Here is a 19,313-nt window from a genome sequence, read left to right as displayed (position 1 = left end):
CATAGGCGGCTGCTGCATGTATGGCGTGGGCTGCATAGGCAGCGGATACATAGGATACGGAGGTTGCTGATTATAGCCAGCATAAGGATATGCAAGGGGCGGCTGACTTTGACCCGACTGTTGAGGAGGAGGAGGCTGACTCTGGCCTGACTGTTGGGTTCCCGGGCTAAACGGTGGTTGTGGTTGTGCTTGTGGCTGAAATCTTTGGAAAAGCCACGCAAACAACTGACCTTGCTTGTTCTCTAGGTCCGAAATCCGTTTATTGTTATTTTCGTCCCTCAATTTCAACTCATTATTTTGAGTCATCAGCAATGCCATTGCACTGTTAGATGACCTCTTGGAGGAAATTGATGTAGAAGACGAAGAAGATGCATAGGACACCATATCAGGAGTCACCCCATGACCGTATCCTCTGACTCTATTATACCTCTCAGGACCCATTGTGTCAACATACACTTGGGTCCTAAGATCTTCATTATCCTCTTGCCCCGACTGAATCAAAGTTTGCAGATTGCTCTCCATTGTTGCCTAGCATTACAATTTTTAAAAAGAAAAATTCAATCGTAAAACAGAACAATAAGCTATAGATAATAAATTTGAATAATAATGAAATACCAACACAGTAAAATAAATTACCCCTGTACGCTCCGATTCTTCATCAATCCAAGCTTCATTTTTTCGTGTATGACATTCACGAAAAAAGGTTACAGGATCAGCTTCTTTCCCATGCTTCTTCCGCTTTACCAAAAATAAAATTTCACACAAACAATTTTAGGCTAACCTCGTTAAAATTAAAATTTATAACTATAGAATATATAAAATAACATTTCTTCAAATTGTACAATCCATACATATTCTTGCCGCTTTCTTGCAAAAGATTTTGTACCAGTAGTATGGTTCATTGTTTTCTTTTGCCGATTAATCTTGTTTTTTTCAGCAACCTCCTGAAAATAAAAATAAAAAAATTATTACACAAATTTATAGTTATAACGAAATAAACTACATCGTTTACCTTTGTTTTATCTCCACTCCAGTATGCCAACAAATTACCCCACTGGGTAGGATTCACATCAGGAGGAGGCTGGGGATGCTCCTCTGCAGCTCTGTTGGTATAATATTTTTTTTTTAACTTATTTCTGTACTCCTTATGTGCATGCTCAGCAACCTTAAGCGTCATAAAGCGGATCAAAGGCAATCTTGGTATATCAGCATCTTCAAAAACAATATTTCCCTACATCCATAAAATAAAAAATAAAAAATAAATAAATCAACCAAGTCAAATATTATAACAATCATTGAATTATTCTTTTATTTTCTAATAAAAATATAAATACCTATACCTTAATTCTATTCCAAAAAGCTTCCTTATCTACATCCTTAATCTTACGCCAATGCTTCGCCAATGGGAGAATTCTGTGGTCTCTAACCTCCGATGCCACATATTTTGAAAATGCACTAGAGTTATCACTAACGCATTTTCCAGACATATCAAACGAACAAAGCTGTTTCGTCCATTTGGGAACTGAGGGTCCTCGCCTCCGTTGAGAAGTTCCTTGTTCATAACAAAACCACAGTTAAAACAAACCAAAAAAGTTGGAAACAGATGTAAACTTTTAGTTTATAAGGATAATAGAAGATTAAACACAAAAAAAAAAAAAACGAATCCAATAATAATGTAGAAAAATAACCAGCTTCGACCTCCTCCTCTTCCACATGAAGTTCCTCATCACGTTGAGAATCACAACTACTATCCATAGCGAAACCAAAGGAAGAAGTGCGGAAATAGGAGTGAAGGGAGTGAAGGGAGTGAAATGGGGAGTGAAGGGAGTGAAATGGGGAGTGAAATGAGAGAGACGGAAATAGGTCGTAGAACCTTAAATATGCCAAAAAAATTAGCGTCGAAATATGCAACTATTACGTCGCTTCAAAGCGACACCACCTCTGCAACATTTTTGACTAGCGTCGAAATAAGGTAACATTGCCTCGCTTCAAAACGACGTTAGGTCTGACAGATTTAAATAGCGTCGAAATATAGGCTAATTGCGTCGATTTGAACTGACGTTATTCTGACAGACAGTAATTGCAGTGGCCTCGGAATTGGACGTGCGAATGTGACCGAGGCGTCGAAATATGGGCATATTGCGTCGCTTAAAACCGACGTTATAGTCTGACATTTCTAACTAGCGTCGAAATAGAGGACAATGACGTCGGTTTTAACCGACGTTATTCTGACAGACATTAATTGCAGTGTCCTCGGAATTGGACGTGCGAAAGAACCGAGGCATAGAAATAAATGCCTGCGTCGAAACAATAACTGGTTGCGTCGGTTTAAACCGACGTATAATACGAGGCGTCGAAATAATAAGTGGTTGTGTCGAAATAATAAGTATTTACGTCGATTAAAACCGACGCCACTACTTATTATTTCGATGCAACTATTTATTATTTCGATGCTTCGTTTCTTTCGCACGTCCAATTCCACCCTAATTCTTCCGATCCATTTCCCCGTGCAAAAAAACGGGGAAAATTCCCGCCCAACAAAAAAATAAAAAAAGAGTTTAACTAAAAAAGAAAAAATGGAAACGCAGGAGAAAAAAAATAGTTAAAATAAAAAAAGGTTATTTCTTATAATATTTTAATATATAAAATTTAACTTATACATAATGCTTAATAAAAACACAAATATAATTTTAGGAACATTTTGATATTGATGGCTTATATTTGAATTGTTTTAATCAAACATCTATAATTTTGAAACTTTTGATCAAACATTGTTCGGTTTATAATATCCTTAAAATTTTGATTTTTATTGTAAATAATTGACCAACTAGTTCATAAAATATTATGATAAATATTCTAAATTCACCACAAATATTCTATCTTAACTTATCATTATTCGTTTAAAATGAATTTTTCTTATGCAAATAATTTGTTGTATTAAAACGATACATTCACTAACACTTAAACAGTTTATTCATACTTTCATTAAGTATAACACAAGATTTTGGGATATCCACTAGTGTAAATATTTCAAATTGAAGATCGCATTCATTCACCGTATTCATATAGGGTGAAGGAGTGTACATATAAAAAATCATCAAAATCGGAGTTAAAATAACCGTTACATCGTGATTTTTCGTTAATAACCGTCGAATAAGTTTTTCCCATTACTGTGTCTCAGAAAGTTTTTTTTTTTTTAATTTTTGGCGTATGCGATCTCGAAGTATACACAAACATGTTTGACGGTTCGATCGTTGAAATTAGTTTCGTAGAGTTCGTATTCCATCAAAACGATACATTCACTAACACTTAAATAGTTTATTCATACTTTCATTAAGTATAACACAAGATTTTGGGATATCCACTAGTGTATAAAATTGTTAAAGTTTTTAGAAGTATAAAATTGTTAAATAAAAAGAAAAATAGTGTAATTAACAGCTCAAAAAATTTCGTGAACTTTAAATAAGAAAAAATAATCATCCTTTCTTCGCATTAATACATATAATTCACAACAGGTTTTTAACTTGCGTCGAAATAGACTGACATTGCGTCGAAATAGGCTTATATTGCGTCGGATCAAACCGACGCTAAAATGACATTGCGTCGAAATAAGCTTTCATTGCGTCGGTTAAAACCGACGCCAACTGAATTAAAAAACCGCGAAAAATGCCGTCCAAAATATTTTAATTAAACCGACGTCGGTTAAAAGCGACAGGAAACAAGCTTAAAAAAAAAAATTATAACCCAATATTAAAAATAAAAGGTTTAACTTATATTTAATACTTAATAAAAAAAACAGAAATATAATTTTGATAATAAGATAACATAACATACGAAATGAAAGATAGGATAATTAATACATAAAATAATTAACATATTTATTCTCCTTCATCATCTGTTAGCTCATCGTCGACATTGGCATGATTAACGAACTCGGTAGGCAGCGCTAATGATTCAAGAAAAGGAGTCTCTTCCACGCCAACCCTTGTATGAAAATTTTCATTATCAAGAATTCGATCATCCAAATTCGATATGGCATAATCATCAATAGCATCACTATCCTCTAGTACGTCAAACAAATCCCTCGGCTGAGTTCGAACAACTACGTGCCAATCTTTTTCAATTGTGTCATCCACATAAAATGCTTGTAATGCTTGTGATGCTAGTATGAAAGGATCCTCTTTAAATCCCAATTGATTGAAATTCACCATAGTAAATCCATATTGATCGGTCTTCATTCCTCGTGGACTTTCACTATTAACCCATTCGCACTTAAATAACATCACAGCTCGACCCCTATCTTCCGCCTCAGTAGGACCACAATATTTAACCTCGAACATATCAACAACTCTGCCATAACAATTCACTTGCCCAATTGCTCCAGGAACATTTGCAGGTACAAAGACACCACAATTTTGATTCTTATGCTTATCATCCACAGATTTTATACGAAATCTAAATCCATGAACAATGTGACTTTTATATCTACTCACAACCCTACTAGGATAATTAGCTAGCCAATGCAAGTCTTCAGATATCAACGTGTCATTAGCATGATAGCTTGAATTCATCTGTAATAAGTATGAAGATAAAAATTGACAGAATAACTATAACATGTTATAATTAAAATGCAAAACAATAAATAAATAATGTGATTGTTATATCAACTCACATGTTGCTTGAACCATTCTGGAAATTCTTTCTTGCTTAGCTCCTTAATTTGGCGCATAGTTAACCTTTCTCGACGATGTTTAGTTTTCAAGAATTCCTCATGTTGGCTACACAATTATGTCGAAATTTAGATAATTAATTTTTCAAAGTTAAGAAAATCAATAAAACATTAAAACGTGTGATTAAACGTTATTACCTTCTAAATAGGTTCACTTCATCACAATTATTTAGAATATATCTATGGCACTGATCAAGAGTATTTAGATCGAGCTCTACATGTTCTCCTGAACCCATATAACATCATTTGGAGTCAAAAATTGATAACCCACCAGACACTCCACGTCCAATACCATCTTCATTTCGGCCTCTACGGTTACGACGAGACTCGACACCTCTAAGATACATGGAACAGAAGGACAAGCACTCATCCATCAAATTTGCTTCAGCCATAGAACCTTCAGGACGACCTTTATTACAAACATTGCGCTTCAACGTTTGCAAATACCTATAATTATAAATTAAAGTTATGACTACAATTGTAATAATTATAAATTAAAGTTATGACTACAATTGTAAAAAATTTATAAAAAATTATTAATTACCGTTCAATTGGATACATCAATCTATAGGGAACAGGCCCTGCAAGAGCTGCTTCATCTGCCAAGTGAACTGGAAGGTGCACCATTATATCAAAAAATGCAGGAGGAAATATTTTTTCAAGTTGACATAATGTCAAGGCAATTCTTGAACTCAGTTCCTTGAATCCTTCCTCAGACTCCTTCTTACTACACAATTGTCTGAAAATTGCACTCAACTCTAATAATATCATAGTAACAGCTTTAGGCAAAACCGAGCGTATTGCAAGCGGGAGTAACTGCTGCATTAAAACATGGCAATCATGACTTTTCAACCCATGTATTTTTCGTTCATTCACGTGCACACATCGCGATAAATTTGATGAATATCCATCGGGGACCCGAATAGTAGACAACACATTGCAAAACGCAGTTTTTTCTTCTCTTTTCAACGTGAACAAAGCTGGAGGTAGAAATGTTCTATTTCCTTCTCTACGTGGGTGTTGACTGCGTCTTATGTTCAAGACTTCAAGATCTGCACGTGCAACCAATCCATCTTTAGACTTTTCTATACCTAGCAATGTTCCCACCAGACTGTCACATATATTCTTCTCGATATGCATAACATCAAGATTGTGTCTAATCAACAGATGCCTCCAATAAGGTAGTTCATAAAAAATAGATTTCTTCTTCCACTGACTGTTACCACTTGTACTGCTCGAAGTTCTTTTTCTGCGTTGCCCGACTGAAGCATTTTTCTTTGGTTTTCCAAAAGTAAATCTCAATGTACAAAGTTCTTCAAGACATTGTAAACCAGTCCACTGCCTTGGTGCACTACGATGCTCACGACGACCATTAAAAGCTGTGGTTTGCCTTCGAAACCTATGATTATCTTCAAGAAACCGTCGATGCCCCATATAACAAATTTTACGACTCGCCGGCAAGTAAATGGATTCTTTATCATGCATGCAATGTGGACATGCTTTATAGCCATGTGTACTCCATCCTGACAACATTCCATAAGCCGGAAAATCACTTATAGTCCATAAGACAGCAGCCTTCATCATAAAACTTTGGTTGGAATACGCATCATAAGTTGGAGTGCCCACCTCCCACAACTCATTCAACTCGTCAATCAGTGGACGCATGTATACATCAATCTCTTTACCAGGACTGCGCGGTCCTGGTATTAAAATAGACAACAACAAATTTGGTTGCTTCATGCACATCCAAGGCGGCAAATTGTAAACAGAAAGCACCACCGGCCATGTGCTATGATCATTCCTCATTTTTCCAAAAGGATTAAATCCATCACTGGCCAACCCTAATCGAACATTTCGAATTTCTGACGCAAAATCCGGATATAAATTATCCAAATGCTTCCATGCTGGAGAATCTGAAGGATGTCTCATAAACTCATCTTTAGGACATTCAATTGCATGCCACCTCATATGTTCAGCCGTATGCTTCGACATAAAAAATCGTTGCAATCTTGGTTTTAAAGGAAAATACCACATAACCTTAGCTGCGATCTTTTTTCTCGACCTATCCGCTGCGTTGGTAACTTTATATCTTGATTCACCACAAACCGAGCACACGGTCAAATCCGAAGTATCTTTCCAATAGATCATGCAATCATTGGGACATGCATCAATTTTCACATACGTAAGACCCAAGTCATTTATAAGTTTTTTTGCCTTATAACATGATTCAGGCAAACAATCCCCTTCAGGCAACATTCTTTTAATTAACTCCAGTAAAGTTGTGAAGATGTCGTCTGGCATTCCCGCTAAACACTTGATCTGATACAGCCTTACAACTGCTTCTAATTTCTTAAACTCCTTACACCCTGGCCACAAATCTTGATCTGCTTCTTCAAGCAACCTAAAAAAAGTCTCCACCTCTTCTGGACGCCCTTCCCCAATAGACGGTTCAGTAGACGGCCCAACACCTTCTTCTGTTAATGGTTGGACAAATACATCATTAAGAAAGTCATGCATACCAATCACCTCATCTCCTGTTTCTTCTTCTCCAATTGCCACATTTTGCTCTCCAATGTTTTGCTCGCCATGACGTCGCCAGCAAGCATTTTTATAATCTTTATCCATATCATACAATATGAGATGTTCAATAATAGTGTTCCTAACAAAAGTATATCGATTACAACATCTTTTGCAAGGACATCTAAACTTATCAGGACCAACACCATTTGCAACTGCTTGATCCAAAAACAAATTAATTCCAGCTGTATACGCTTCAAAATTTCGAGGTATCGTCAACCAACTCTTGTCCATGTTTTACCAGTTTACGAGGGTAAAATATTACGCTGACACTAAGATGCCTACAATCTTGCAATCCCTATCATGTAGGCATAACTATTAGAATTTTCAATTTCTATCTTTCAACCCTCGAACTCTATCACGATCACGATTGCAATCTTTTAATTTTCAACACCTATTGTAGTAAAAACAAATTAAAATAACAACAAAAAGTTATCAAAATTATGCTCATCTAATCCATTCTAGTAAATAACAACCAAAAGTTAACAAAATAACAATAAATTAAAATAACAATTATAGTGCAAAAGTTATATTTAATATTGTTAATTTAACATAAATGCTTATTTAAATTATTCATTCCATTTTCTCATAACAATTCAAATTGTAAAAAAAAATTAATTTAACATAATATATTCTTATATTACTAAAAATGATAAGTTTATGTTATATTAATATTGTTAATTTAACATACATGCTTATAAATATTATTCATTTCATTTTCTCATAACCATTCAAATTGCAAAAAAAAAAAAAATTAATTTAACATAATATATTTTTACATTACTAAATATTATAAGTTTATGTTATATTTAATATTGTTAATTTAACATAAATGCTTATAAATATTATTCATTCCATTTTCTCATAACAATTCAAATTGCAAAAAAAAATTAATTTAATATAATATATTCTTATATAACTAAATATTATAATTTTATGTTATATTTAAGATTGTTAATTTAACATAAATGCTTATAATTATTATTCATTCCATTTTCTCATAACAATTCAAATTATTCTCATCTAATCCATTCTAGTAAATAACAACAAAAAATTATCAAAATAACAACAAATTAAAGTAACAATTAAAGTGCGAACAAAATTAATTTAACATAATATATTCTTACATTACTCAATATTATAAGTTTATGTTATATTTAATATTGTTAATTTAACATAAATGCATATAAATAATATTCATTCCATTTTCTCATAACAATTCAAATTATTCTCATCTAATCCATTCTAGTAAATAACAACAAAAAATTATCAAAATAACAACAAATTAAAATAACAATTAGAGTGAAAAAAAAATTAATTTAACATAATATATTCTTAAATTACTCAATATTATAAGTTTAAGTTATATTTAATGTTGTTAATTTAACATAAATGCTTATAGATAATATTCATTCTATTTTCTCATAACAATTCAAGTGACAAAATTAATTATTTCACCTAAATATGAAGTAATTTAACAAAAATAATAGAAATTTATCTAACTACTTAAATTACAATTTTTAAATAAATAAACTTGTGTATTATACAATTTAAAAATTAAAGAATTTAGTGATAGAAACCTAAATTATAGAAGAATTCCGTCGTCGATCAATTCTTTATATACTCAACCAGCTCAAATAAATTCCCTACAACAATAAATTGTATCAAAATATTAAACATAAGAGGAGAAAATAAAAATACTACAAGCAAGAAAAATTTACCTTTGTGAAGAATGAACTTGGAAGAACTCGGAAGGTGAGAGAGAGAAGGTTTGTGAACCGTGAGAATGAGATAAATGCAAGAGGAAAAGATGAACACGGGTGAGTGAATATAAAGACGATCAATCTGTCGCTTACAACCGACACTGGGTTTCAAAATATTTAAAAAAATAAAATATATGTCGCTAAGAACCGACGTAGGATTTAAAATATATAAAAAAATCAATTAGTGTCGCTTCTATATGCGACACGCATACTTAATGTCGCTTAAAAGCGACACTGTTTTATTCAAAGCGACGCCAGTATTTAAAATTATTAAAACGTGTGTCGGTTATAAGCGACATTAAGTATGCGTGTCGCATATAGAAGCGACGCAGACTTTCTAAATCCGACGTCATATTCAGTGGGTGTCGCAACTCTCTTGTGCGCCACTATATGATATTAAACCGACGCAACAACTGACACTATAGGGTCCTTTTGTAGTAGTGTAATAATCTTGAAAAAATAATAAATATTTTAGTTCAAAACCGGGCCAGTGTACTCAATAACCTCGCTAATTAAATGCGTAAGATATTAAATTTTCTTAAAATCTTTCAAGACCGAGGGAATATATAAATTCATAATGGTGAATACGTAAAAGAAATAACACATAGATATTCATGGTACATAAAAGAGCTTAACACATAAATATTCATAATACATATTTAGAATTATTTTTTTAACAACTTCTATTTTCTTTTATTTTTTCAAACAACTTCTATTTTCTCAATTCAACTATTTCTCAAAATATGCTTCTAAAGTATATTTGTCTTCAAGGGCATTATGTTTTGAAAATATTTGATCTTCTAGTTCTTAGAAGTTTGAAGCCATATACATATAATTGTTGCTTTATAAGATATATGTATTTTTGCTAAAAAATAATAATAGTAATAAATGAACAAACAAAAATTCTTGTTAAATGTAATAATATTTATTTAACAATAAATTAATAAATTATTCATTCATTGATACAATAATAACCTCTCTAAAACAACAAGTGGTGGAAAGTTGTTGTGCCCTTACATGACGGCGTGAGTTCGAATTCCGCCGGTGACTAATCTAATTTTTAACTTACTAACGCTATCATTTCACTAAAAAAATTAACCTTTCTAAAACGATAATTTATTTTAGTAAAGAGTAATAATTAATAAATTATTCATTCTTGAAATAATAATTAATTAATTTGGTTGACGAATTTGTGGCACTTTGAACACCGAAAAAAGAAAGCTTTTTTTTTTAATTTTTTCAAGAAGAAATATAAATATTAAACAACATATAAAATATATCTTTCTTTTTTCAAACAAATAAATATGTTCATGCATGTCAGATTACTGAGATTCTTGCGACGACTTCTTCCTTGGAAATTATTCCTTCATCATCGATTATATATAATTAACCCATCCTTACTGCTATCAGCTACCAACTTAAATATATGTCCAGTTATCTTTATTAATTAATGAAATCGTATTTGTCAACAAAAAAATGGTTAAAATATTACTTAGTCTTCTATCACACAAAAAAAATGATAGGCAATAATGTAATTTCACATGTCCAAATTTTTTTTTTTTTATTGAAACCTCACCTACAGGTGATGGTAATATACCTCCAATATTAAAGAAAAAAAAAACCTCACACCCCACGTTCTCTCCCTCTCTCCTTCTCATTTTCTAAAAAAATTTTGTAGTCAAATATTAGTATATATGTATACATTCATAAAATTAATACTCATTATACCAACTTAAGCCATTGATGGATCATCAGAATTAATATAAGGAGAATTAATATGGAAATTATTTGTCCCTCTACTTACGATTAACATATCCTTATCGTCCGGACATCATAATTGAAACCGTTTATTATCTTTATCATCATCTAAAGATCATATCTGAGAAAAAAATATTCAATTTAAATATTATTTAGTTATTCATATGCATAAAACAAATAGACGGTTCATCATATGATGTTACTTGTCACTAAACTGTTAATTAGTTTAATATGTATGAAAAATAAACGATCTCGAAATTGAATAATTTTTTTTGTAAATATAATATTTAAATAATAATAAAGATTACGAACAGTTCTAATTATAATATTTGAACGATAAAAATTCATTAATAGCAAGTGACGATGGGACACAAGCATTATCCTTAATTCACATGACCCAAAATAATCCACAAAACTGAATAAATACCATTACATTCACAAACTCAGAGTCTCACAGACAACAAAAAAAACCTATAAATTATTTTTTATTTTTTTTAAAAGGAAAAACACTACCTTATTATTGGCTACTTTTTTTAATTGATTCGAGCCTCTGCAGTCTCAGCTGCTGCTTGAACTCTTTGCTGTCTCAGCTGCTGCTTAAACTTGTTTATGAAATCGTTAGCTTTCGCGTCAACTGCTTCGTGTCCTCCAAACGATCTCGTTTTCTTCACCCTCGGCGTCGCTGGCCTAATGTCCGTTTCGTTGTTGTTTCCTTCAACCCCTCCTCGGAGCCGCGAGTTCTCGCTGGCCGACTTTTTTATCTTCTCATGCTGGTTTACCCGAGCGCCATTACCCGAGTTCGACTTATTCCGATGAACCAAGTTTTCTTCACTCGAACTTGGATCGTGGGCCTCATGTTCGGACGCTTCCGGTTCATGAATTTTATTCTCTGGGTCCGCATGTGCGGGCCGGTAGAATGGGAAATCCATCGACTTGAGCCGCTCCAAGAGCGAGGGTGTCCTAGCTAACCCGACCGGACTATTGCGGTCTGTCTGACTCGAACCAGGATGTTGTGCTGCTGATTCGCCGGATTGGACTTCTGGGCTGGTGGATTGTTCAAATTGGTAGTGGGAAAAGTTGATGGACCGAAACCGGTCCAATAGCGAGGGAGTTCGTTCGAGTAGGGGTGAGGGAGTCCGGTTTGATCCGGTCGAATTATCTAAATCTGCATGTTGTGGCGGCGTGTAATGGGTTTCAGGATTCGGTTGCTCGAATTTGTAGTGGGAGAAGTTTATCGACCGGACCCGGTCCAAGAGTGAGGGGGTTCGTTCGAGTTGAGGCGAGCTGAACAGGCCGGGTTGCTCTTCTTGCTGCTGCAGTTGTTGTTGGTGCTCAGGTTTTTTGTGGGTCTCATAGCGGGAGCTGAGGACTATGATGCCGATCATGAGGTTGAGGAGGATGAAGAGCGAGGAGGGCGTGAACCAGCTGAGCATCCATGCCCACATGGCCAAAGACAACGACGGGTCCGCCATGTTGCAGTTTCTCAGCTGCTTCTCACTCCTGTGAGCTTCTAGAGAGAGAGAGAGAGAGAGAGAGAGAGAGAGAGAGAGAGAGAGAGGGAGTTATTTTTGTTGTTGTATGGCAGATGAAAATGGAGTACCGTGGGGTTTTGGTGAGTAGGATGACACAAACGGATATATAAAATGGTGAGAGATGCCGTCATAAAAAGGAGAGAGGTGACGTTATAAAAAAGGAGAGAGGTGACGATTTTTTGGGTTTGGTTGTATGGGGATCACAGGGCGTATTAACACGTTGCACGTGTTTATCGTTTTCAGACGTCTGTTGATTTGATAGAGAGATTTTTCAACGTGACCGTTACATGATATGGTACATCATGTGTTTCTATATAAATTGTGAGATATATGTATTAAAAGTTTAATAAATTAAAATTTTAAATTTTTCATCACTTACATAAAAACATGTAGTGTACCATCTATATTTCCGTCATAACTAAAAATTTCTCGATTTGATAGATGCACGACATATAACTAATCTGGGGATAACTTAATAAAAAATAAAAAATACAAATCTTAAGGTACATCATTTGTTTGAAATTGCTTTAAAAATAATTAAAAATGCTTTTAGAAAAATGTTTTTTGTTCCAAAAACACTTAAAGTGTTCCTGTATGGAGCACCAGTTATTTGCTTTTTTTATGAAGTACTTCAAGTATTTTTCCAGGATTTACTCGTATTTTTACTAAAAATTGGTGCTAAAACATTTTTACGAAAAATATTTTCAGCCATTTTAAATCACTTCTAAATAAGCCCTTATTAAGTGGAAATGAATTGGGGGTGTACTATCCACATATCACAATTTATTTCTCACACAGTTATTGTTAATTTATGTGATTTGATCGTCATCAATTCATTCGAATCTGATTGTCGAAAATCAAGAGAGTATGTGAATATCACATTCCAATAAATTTTGCAGTTACTTACCCTTAAGGTTAACTCCACCTATCATCTAACATAATCTTGAAAGAGAGATTTAATCAAAATATCCACTTACGGCATGTTTATTGATTAATAATATAAAAAGCGTAATTAGAAAATTAAGAAATATAAAAAGAAAATCGGATCGGCTCTAATTATGAACTTCCATGTATTGTATTACAAATTTAAGTAAAAACTCATGCTTACATATTATCATATGACATTATCGAGTTTTCATTTTATTAGAGAGGATCACGATTGATAAATGATACTTCAAGAAATAAAAAAGGGTGATTCCCATGATCATCTTATTTATATTTGAAAACTTGATATGATGAAGCTTAGTTTAATGTTTAGAAATACTAAAGTTTTAGGCCATGTTATTGAACTCTATCATATATAAGAGTTGATAAGTACACAAAACATTCATTTTTTATATAATATGTGATATATTATACAAGCGTTGTTGCTATTCACTTATTTAAACAATTTAATTGACAAAGTTGCTAAGCCTTTTGTAAGGTGAAATTCCAAGCATGTACATATTCTGAGACAAAAATTTGTTACGAAATTAAGAATTTCAATTTCTTGAACAATATTTGTTGATAATTTTTTGTTCTAACTATAACATTATAACATATAAATCAATAAAGAAGTCTCCATCGAACCTAACTTTGACTTCTCATCAAATTAACATGGCCTTGTTTACACAGATACAAATAAGATGATGTTAGAGAGAGTATCTTATTAGATCATATTTTGTAGATCACGTGATATGATGATTGATAGTTGTATTTTTTTTAAATAATTAAAGAAATAATTCAACCATTAACTATCATATCTTTTGATTTATAATATATTATCGAAAAAAAAGGAATTCCCTAACATCTTTTAAACAGAAAACATTGCCTTGTTGTAAAAGGTCAATGTCAAGATGCAATGGATTATTGCGCCGAAGACTTTTGCAATATTTTTGGTAAACAGTGATTTATCTACAAAAGCTTTACTTGAGCAGTGGACGTGCACATGCAATTATTGTTTATCACTGATAGGGGATAGCAAAGTGACAAAAGACAACTGTACCGTGATATACGCCGCTGGAAAAAATTAATTAAGTTTTGTTTTCTTCTTCTTTCTTTTGTTAATGTTTAATCAAAGTTTTACAAAAACGTATTGCACTAGTAGGATGGCGGGCTGAGTCTCACATATGTGGATTAGACGGATGCTTAGGCAAGTTTAGACACGTTTCTTAATTTTTAAGTATCTGAGGATTAATTTGGGCAGTATCCAGTTGCTTAGCGCCTAGACGAGGCTGAGGCAAGGCAGTGCTAGGCGGGGTCTAAAAGGCGCTAAGCGGGATTTTAAGAAGGGGTGTGTAACTGTGTATGTTGTTTTATACTTTACGCAGCTCCCCATATCCTTTGCACCAACATTGTTATGTGATTTCTTTGGTAGTCAATAAGGTAGTGATTTGCACTTAGAAAACTCTTTAAACACTAGAAAAAAAAGAGATATCTTCTTTATATATAAAGCCAAGGGTCCAATGAACAGTGTTTTTTGGTGTCACAAGATTCACCGAAAAAATTGGACAAAAATGCCCCTCAAACAAAAAACTTCAAAAGCAACCCAAAATAATGCATCAAATGTGGCAGATGTATTTTCGTCATTTTCACAATGTTTTTTTTAATTATTATTTTTTGTATAGTTTTTTCTTTTTTAATAATCAGTACCTTACAATAAGCTAGCAATAATGTGATTCAATATGGCAATAATATTATTCAATCAGTTGTTCATTAAATATTATTTTCTCTATTTTTAAACACGTTCAAAACATCTTAAGAGACATGTAATGTCGGTTATAAAAAAAGTATTTTGCATGCACATAATAATGTGATTAAATTTGTTGTCAAATGATTTTTTTTTTAATAAAAGATATTATATACACTAAGGGGGATGAGTGAGCTTAGTCTCACAATGGGCTAGGAATAATGTATTCAATCAGTTGTTTATTAAATATTATTTTCTCTATTTTTTATGTAAATTCAATAGAATGTAGATGAAAATTGAAAGACCGATTTTATTATGTGAATTCAGCTGCTTTTATTGGTTTGTGAGGGGTTTTTTTCTAGCATGATTCAAGATTATTCTTTTACTTCAAATATTTGACTTTCCTTTTGTCAATTCACGCATATAAATACATTTAAAACGTGTAAGTCGCACGTAGCATACCGTGATTCAAAAAATGTCTTCTGCACGTGCTCATGCACGTGCATGAAGGCGAGTTATTAATTAAACCAATAACTATTTGGTTACAACTTAGATGAGTTATAGCACAAGCTTATTAATAGAATCTTTATATTTGGGAAATGTTCTAATCTAACATTATTATTGTTCTAAGTGAACGCAATGTCACTTAAGTAATCAACTTATCGATTTTTGTTCAATATAATAGTGATGTTCCGTTCACTTTAAACAGTTTGAGTAAAATATATGTTTAAGAGTTGTTTTATATATGTACCTGTTCTATCTCTCTACTCAGAAACCCTGAACTGGCTCCGTTGTGATAATTCTCACCTTGTATTCCTTAAGTATATAATAATCAAAGGCTTTCTTTATTAGTCTGTTGGAATGAGAATAATAAAAAAATATCAACAATAATAATCATAAAGAAGTTACAACATTAATTGTGTACAAAATTAATATAAACAACTAGAAATAAAGTAATATAGACGGACAAACTTAAAGATTAAGGCTTGCATATATGCAATGTCCTAAAAATAAAATTTCGTCTCTACTCTTGTGCTTATAGTTTGACATGCATCTATCTCTCAAGATTTAACAATCTATAATTCGAAGTCAAAACACTGCAATTTTCAGACTCTAGAGAACATTATATATTTCGTATTCTCAAGACACGACTCATAATTTGACAAAGATATAATGAGAAAATAAGAAAGGGAAAATTCCTCTTTATGCATATCTAACGTCTATTCTAACTTGGATTTATGTAAAACCTACGATGTCCAACACAATGTAGTGCCACTTTGTACAAGATGGCACCAACTTCAATAAACGGTTAAGAACTCTTCATTCACACATTGAATTAAATATTATTATTATTATTAATATTAAATGTAAATTCCAACATGTTCCACTTAAACTTTTAATAGAAAACTTCATTTTAATCCCTAAAAAAGATGAGTTTTAGATTATAACCATATGTAAGATTAAAATTCAATTTTAGTCCCTAGCACATTTAATCATATCATTTATTAGTTGTATTTTGATGTTTTTTTTTATCTTTTTATTTTTATTTTAATGTATTAATTACATTTACATTTAATTTTTATTTCATTCACCATAATATATTTTAATGTCTACATTTAGGCAACTAAATTTTTTATAATATATATTCCGATAACAATTTTGTATGTTCTTCATTTAGGTACATTAATACATTTGAATATTTTGGTATATTTATCGGTACAAACATGTAGTTACATTGATTCAATATAATGCATTTCGATTAATATAATGCATTTCGTTACGTACACTTTGATCATTTGAGTATTGACTTTTAGGTACATTAATTCAATTATTATATCGGTAAATACATTTAGGTACATACATTTTGGTATTGATATTTAGGTACATACATTTTCGGTATTGACATTTAGGTTTGTACATTTTGGTACATACATTTCGGTATTGACATTTAGGTACACTTGTATTGACATTTTTTTATTTTGGTACATACATTTTGGTATTGACTTTTAGGTACATTAATTCAATATAATACATTTCAGTACATACATTTAGGTTCATTATAATATATTTCGGTACAATCATGTAGGTACAAATATTTTGGTACAAAAAAGTCAATTTTATATATTTTGGCACAATCATTTTTGTACACTTATGTATCTATATATTTTTGTATCACAAATTTTTTTTAATATTTTCTCATTTACGTTCATTTCTAATTAAAACAAATTAAATATGTGCATATTAATAAAATTAAAATTTAATATGGAGAGATTAAATAAAAATACACATTAAATAAGAAAAATTGAATGTAAATTTTGATAAAAGTACACTCAAGGGATTAAATTAAATATTTAATCTAGCATCAGGTTTTTTTTAAAATTTTAATCTTTTGCAAGGACTAATGTTCAAAAACCCCAACTTTTAATTAAACAAACAATAAAACATAAGAAAAGAAAAGGGGGGCCGTCATATACATTCAACGATTACTACGAAAGTAAAGAGGCCTAGAAACAAATAAAACAAAAAAGAAGCGATATTGCTGGTCAATTTACATGTAAACTAACTTTCATGCATGCGCGCGCGTGCAAAAGGTAATTTTTGAATCACGACATACTACGCACGATTTACATGTTTTAAATATATTTATATGCATAAATTGACAAAATAAAAGTAAAATGTTTGAAGTAAATTAATAATCTTAGATCATGATAGAAGAAACCCCTCATGAATAAGGATGGGCACTTAGAACCGAAAACTGAAACCGGAACACGAACCAAATCGAACCGCACTGAACGGTTTGGTTTTGCGATTTTGAAACGGTTTCGGTTTTGAAACCAAACCGCAACATAGAAAACGGTTTGGTTTCGGTTTTGGCTTTTGAAAACCGTACCGAAACCGAACTGCACCGTAAATATTAATAAACATTTAATTAAATGTCCATATTATATTTCATGTTTTAATCGGTTGTTTGTTAGAATCCATACACTTAGTATAGTACTCAACCATACTAGAATATCATCATTCATCACTTTCTTTCGTTCAATAACTTGAAGGAGTTTTGTTATTTTATACCATCACACACACATATATGTACAAGGGTGGACTAATCTTGTTATCAAGAGTCGAACAATAATCTAATAAAGTCCACTCATTTGAAGCATGATATCACATATTCTAGTATCAAAGTTTCGCTCATGTTTAATGAATTCAAATTTATTCAACTTGTTTTATGATAAACATTGTAAGGGACACCCTTTTGTTGCACAAACATGTTTTAACATCATGATTACATGCAACATGCTAATTGTTTACATAACAAATCTCTTTTTCCTATTGATATTGGGAAATGCTTATTATTATTAATATGTTAAATTGAAAATTGTACATTTTTTCTTAAAAACTAAACCGAAACCGTTTGAAACCGCACCGAACTGAACCAAACGGTTTGGTTTCATTTCGGTTTTGGCTTCAAAATTGCACCGAACCAAACCGCAAAAAATTTCGGTTTTGGTTTTGGTTTCACTCAAAACCGCACCGAACCAAACCGTGCCCACCCCTACTCATAAACCAATTAAAGCAGCTAAATCAACATAATAAAATCGGTCTCTATTGAATTTATATTAAGAATAGAGAAAATAATATTTAATAAACAACTGTTTGAATCATATTATTACTAGCCTATCGTGAGGTTAAGCCCACCCCCTCCACTTAGTGTAGATAATATTGTTTGTTAAAAAAAATCATTTGACAACTAATTTAATCACATTATTATCCGCGTTCGAAAAACCATTTTTATAACCAGCATTATATGCCTCTTAAGATGTTTTGATTTTGAATGTGTTTAAAAATAGAGAAAATAATATTTAATGAACAACTGATTGAATCACATTATTGCTAGCTTATTATGAGGTACTAATTATTTAAAAAAAAGTACAAAAAAAATTAATTATTAAAAAACATTGTTAAAATGATGAAAATACCCTTGCCACATTTGATACATTATTTTGGGTTGCTTTTGAATTTTTTTTATTTGAGGGGCATTTTTGTCCAATTATTTTTTATGAAGCTTGTGACACCAAAAAATAGTATTCATTGGACCCTTGGTTTTATATATAAAGAAGATTAGCATGCCATACTAATCATGATTAGTAGATAAATAATTGACCAATTTAACAGATACAAGCATGATTACAATAAAGTGTATATAAGAAAGAAGACCAAGACTTGCGTCAGCTGTCGATGTGATCATATGGTACATAATTTTAAAGGTTTCATATTCTAGTTTC

The 19,313-nt window shown here is 31.9% G+C and overlaps 2 protein-coding genes across 2 annotated transcripts; both read right to left on the bottom strand.

Annotated features, from left to right (window-relative positions):
* Window positions 1-3,878: 3,878 nt before the first annotated feature.
* Window positions 3,879-7,354, bottom strand: LOC126588304 (uncharacterized). Its single transcript, XM_050253381.1, has 5 exons — window positions 5,274-7,354; window positions 5,001-5,176; window positions 4,868-4,955; window positions 4,673-4,778; window positions 3,879-4,571 (listed from the first exon to the last, which is right to left on the bottom strand). The coding sequence occupies exons 1-5, from the start codon at window positions 7,352-7,354 to the stop codon at window positions 3,879-3,881; spliced, it is 3,144 nt and encodes a 1,047-aa protein (XP_050109338.1).
* Window positions 7,355-11,147: 3,793 nt separating this feature from the next.
* On the bottom strand, window positions 11,148-12,441 carry LOC126605733 (pathogen-associated molecular patterns-induced protein A70-like). The gene has a single exon (XM_050273175.1). It carries the CDS (start codon window positions 12,297-12,299, stop codon window positions 11,361-11,363), a length of 939 nt encoding a protein of 312 aa, XP_050129132.1. The 5' UTR covers window positions 12,300-12,441; the 3' UTR covers window positions 11,148-11,360.
* Between the last annotated feature and the right edge of the window lie 6,872 nt (window positions 12,442-19,313).

The sequence above is a fragment of the Malus sylvestris genome, chromosome 2 (genome assembly GCF_916048215.2).
Source record: "Malus sylvestris chromosome 2, drMalSylv7.2, whole genome shotgun sequence".
Lineage (NCBI taxonomy): Eukaryota > Viridiplantae > Streptophyta > Magnoliopsida > Rosales > Rosaceae > Malus > Malus sylvestris.
The sequence above is the reverse complement of the archived record's forward strand: the minus strand, read 5'-3'. Positions and strand labels throughout refer to the sequence as shown.

Bases quoted from the DNA above. Each gene is read 5' to 3' on its own strand.
- LOC126588304 (XM_050253381.1), bottom strand. From the start codon at position 7,354: ATGGATAAAGATTATAAAAATGCTTGCTGGCGACGTCATGGCGAGCAA. The intron at 5,177-5,273 runs GTAATTAATAAT...TTATAATTATAG, and splicing joins TTGATGTATCCAATTGAACG to GTATTTGCAAACGTTGAAGC. The intron at 4,779-4,867 runs GTAATAACGTTT...ATAATTGTGTAG, and splicing joins GAAGTGAACCTATTTAGAAG to CCAACATGAGGAATTCTTGA.
- LOC126605733 (XM_050273175.1), bottom strand. From the start codon at position 12,299: ATGGCGGACCCGTCGTTGTCTTTGGCCATGTGGGCATGGATGCTCAGC.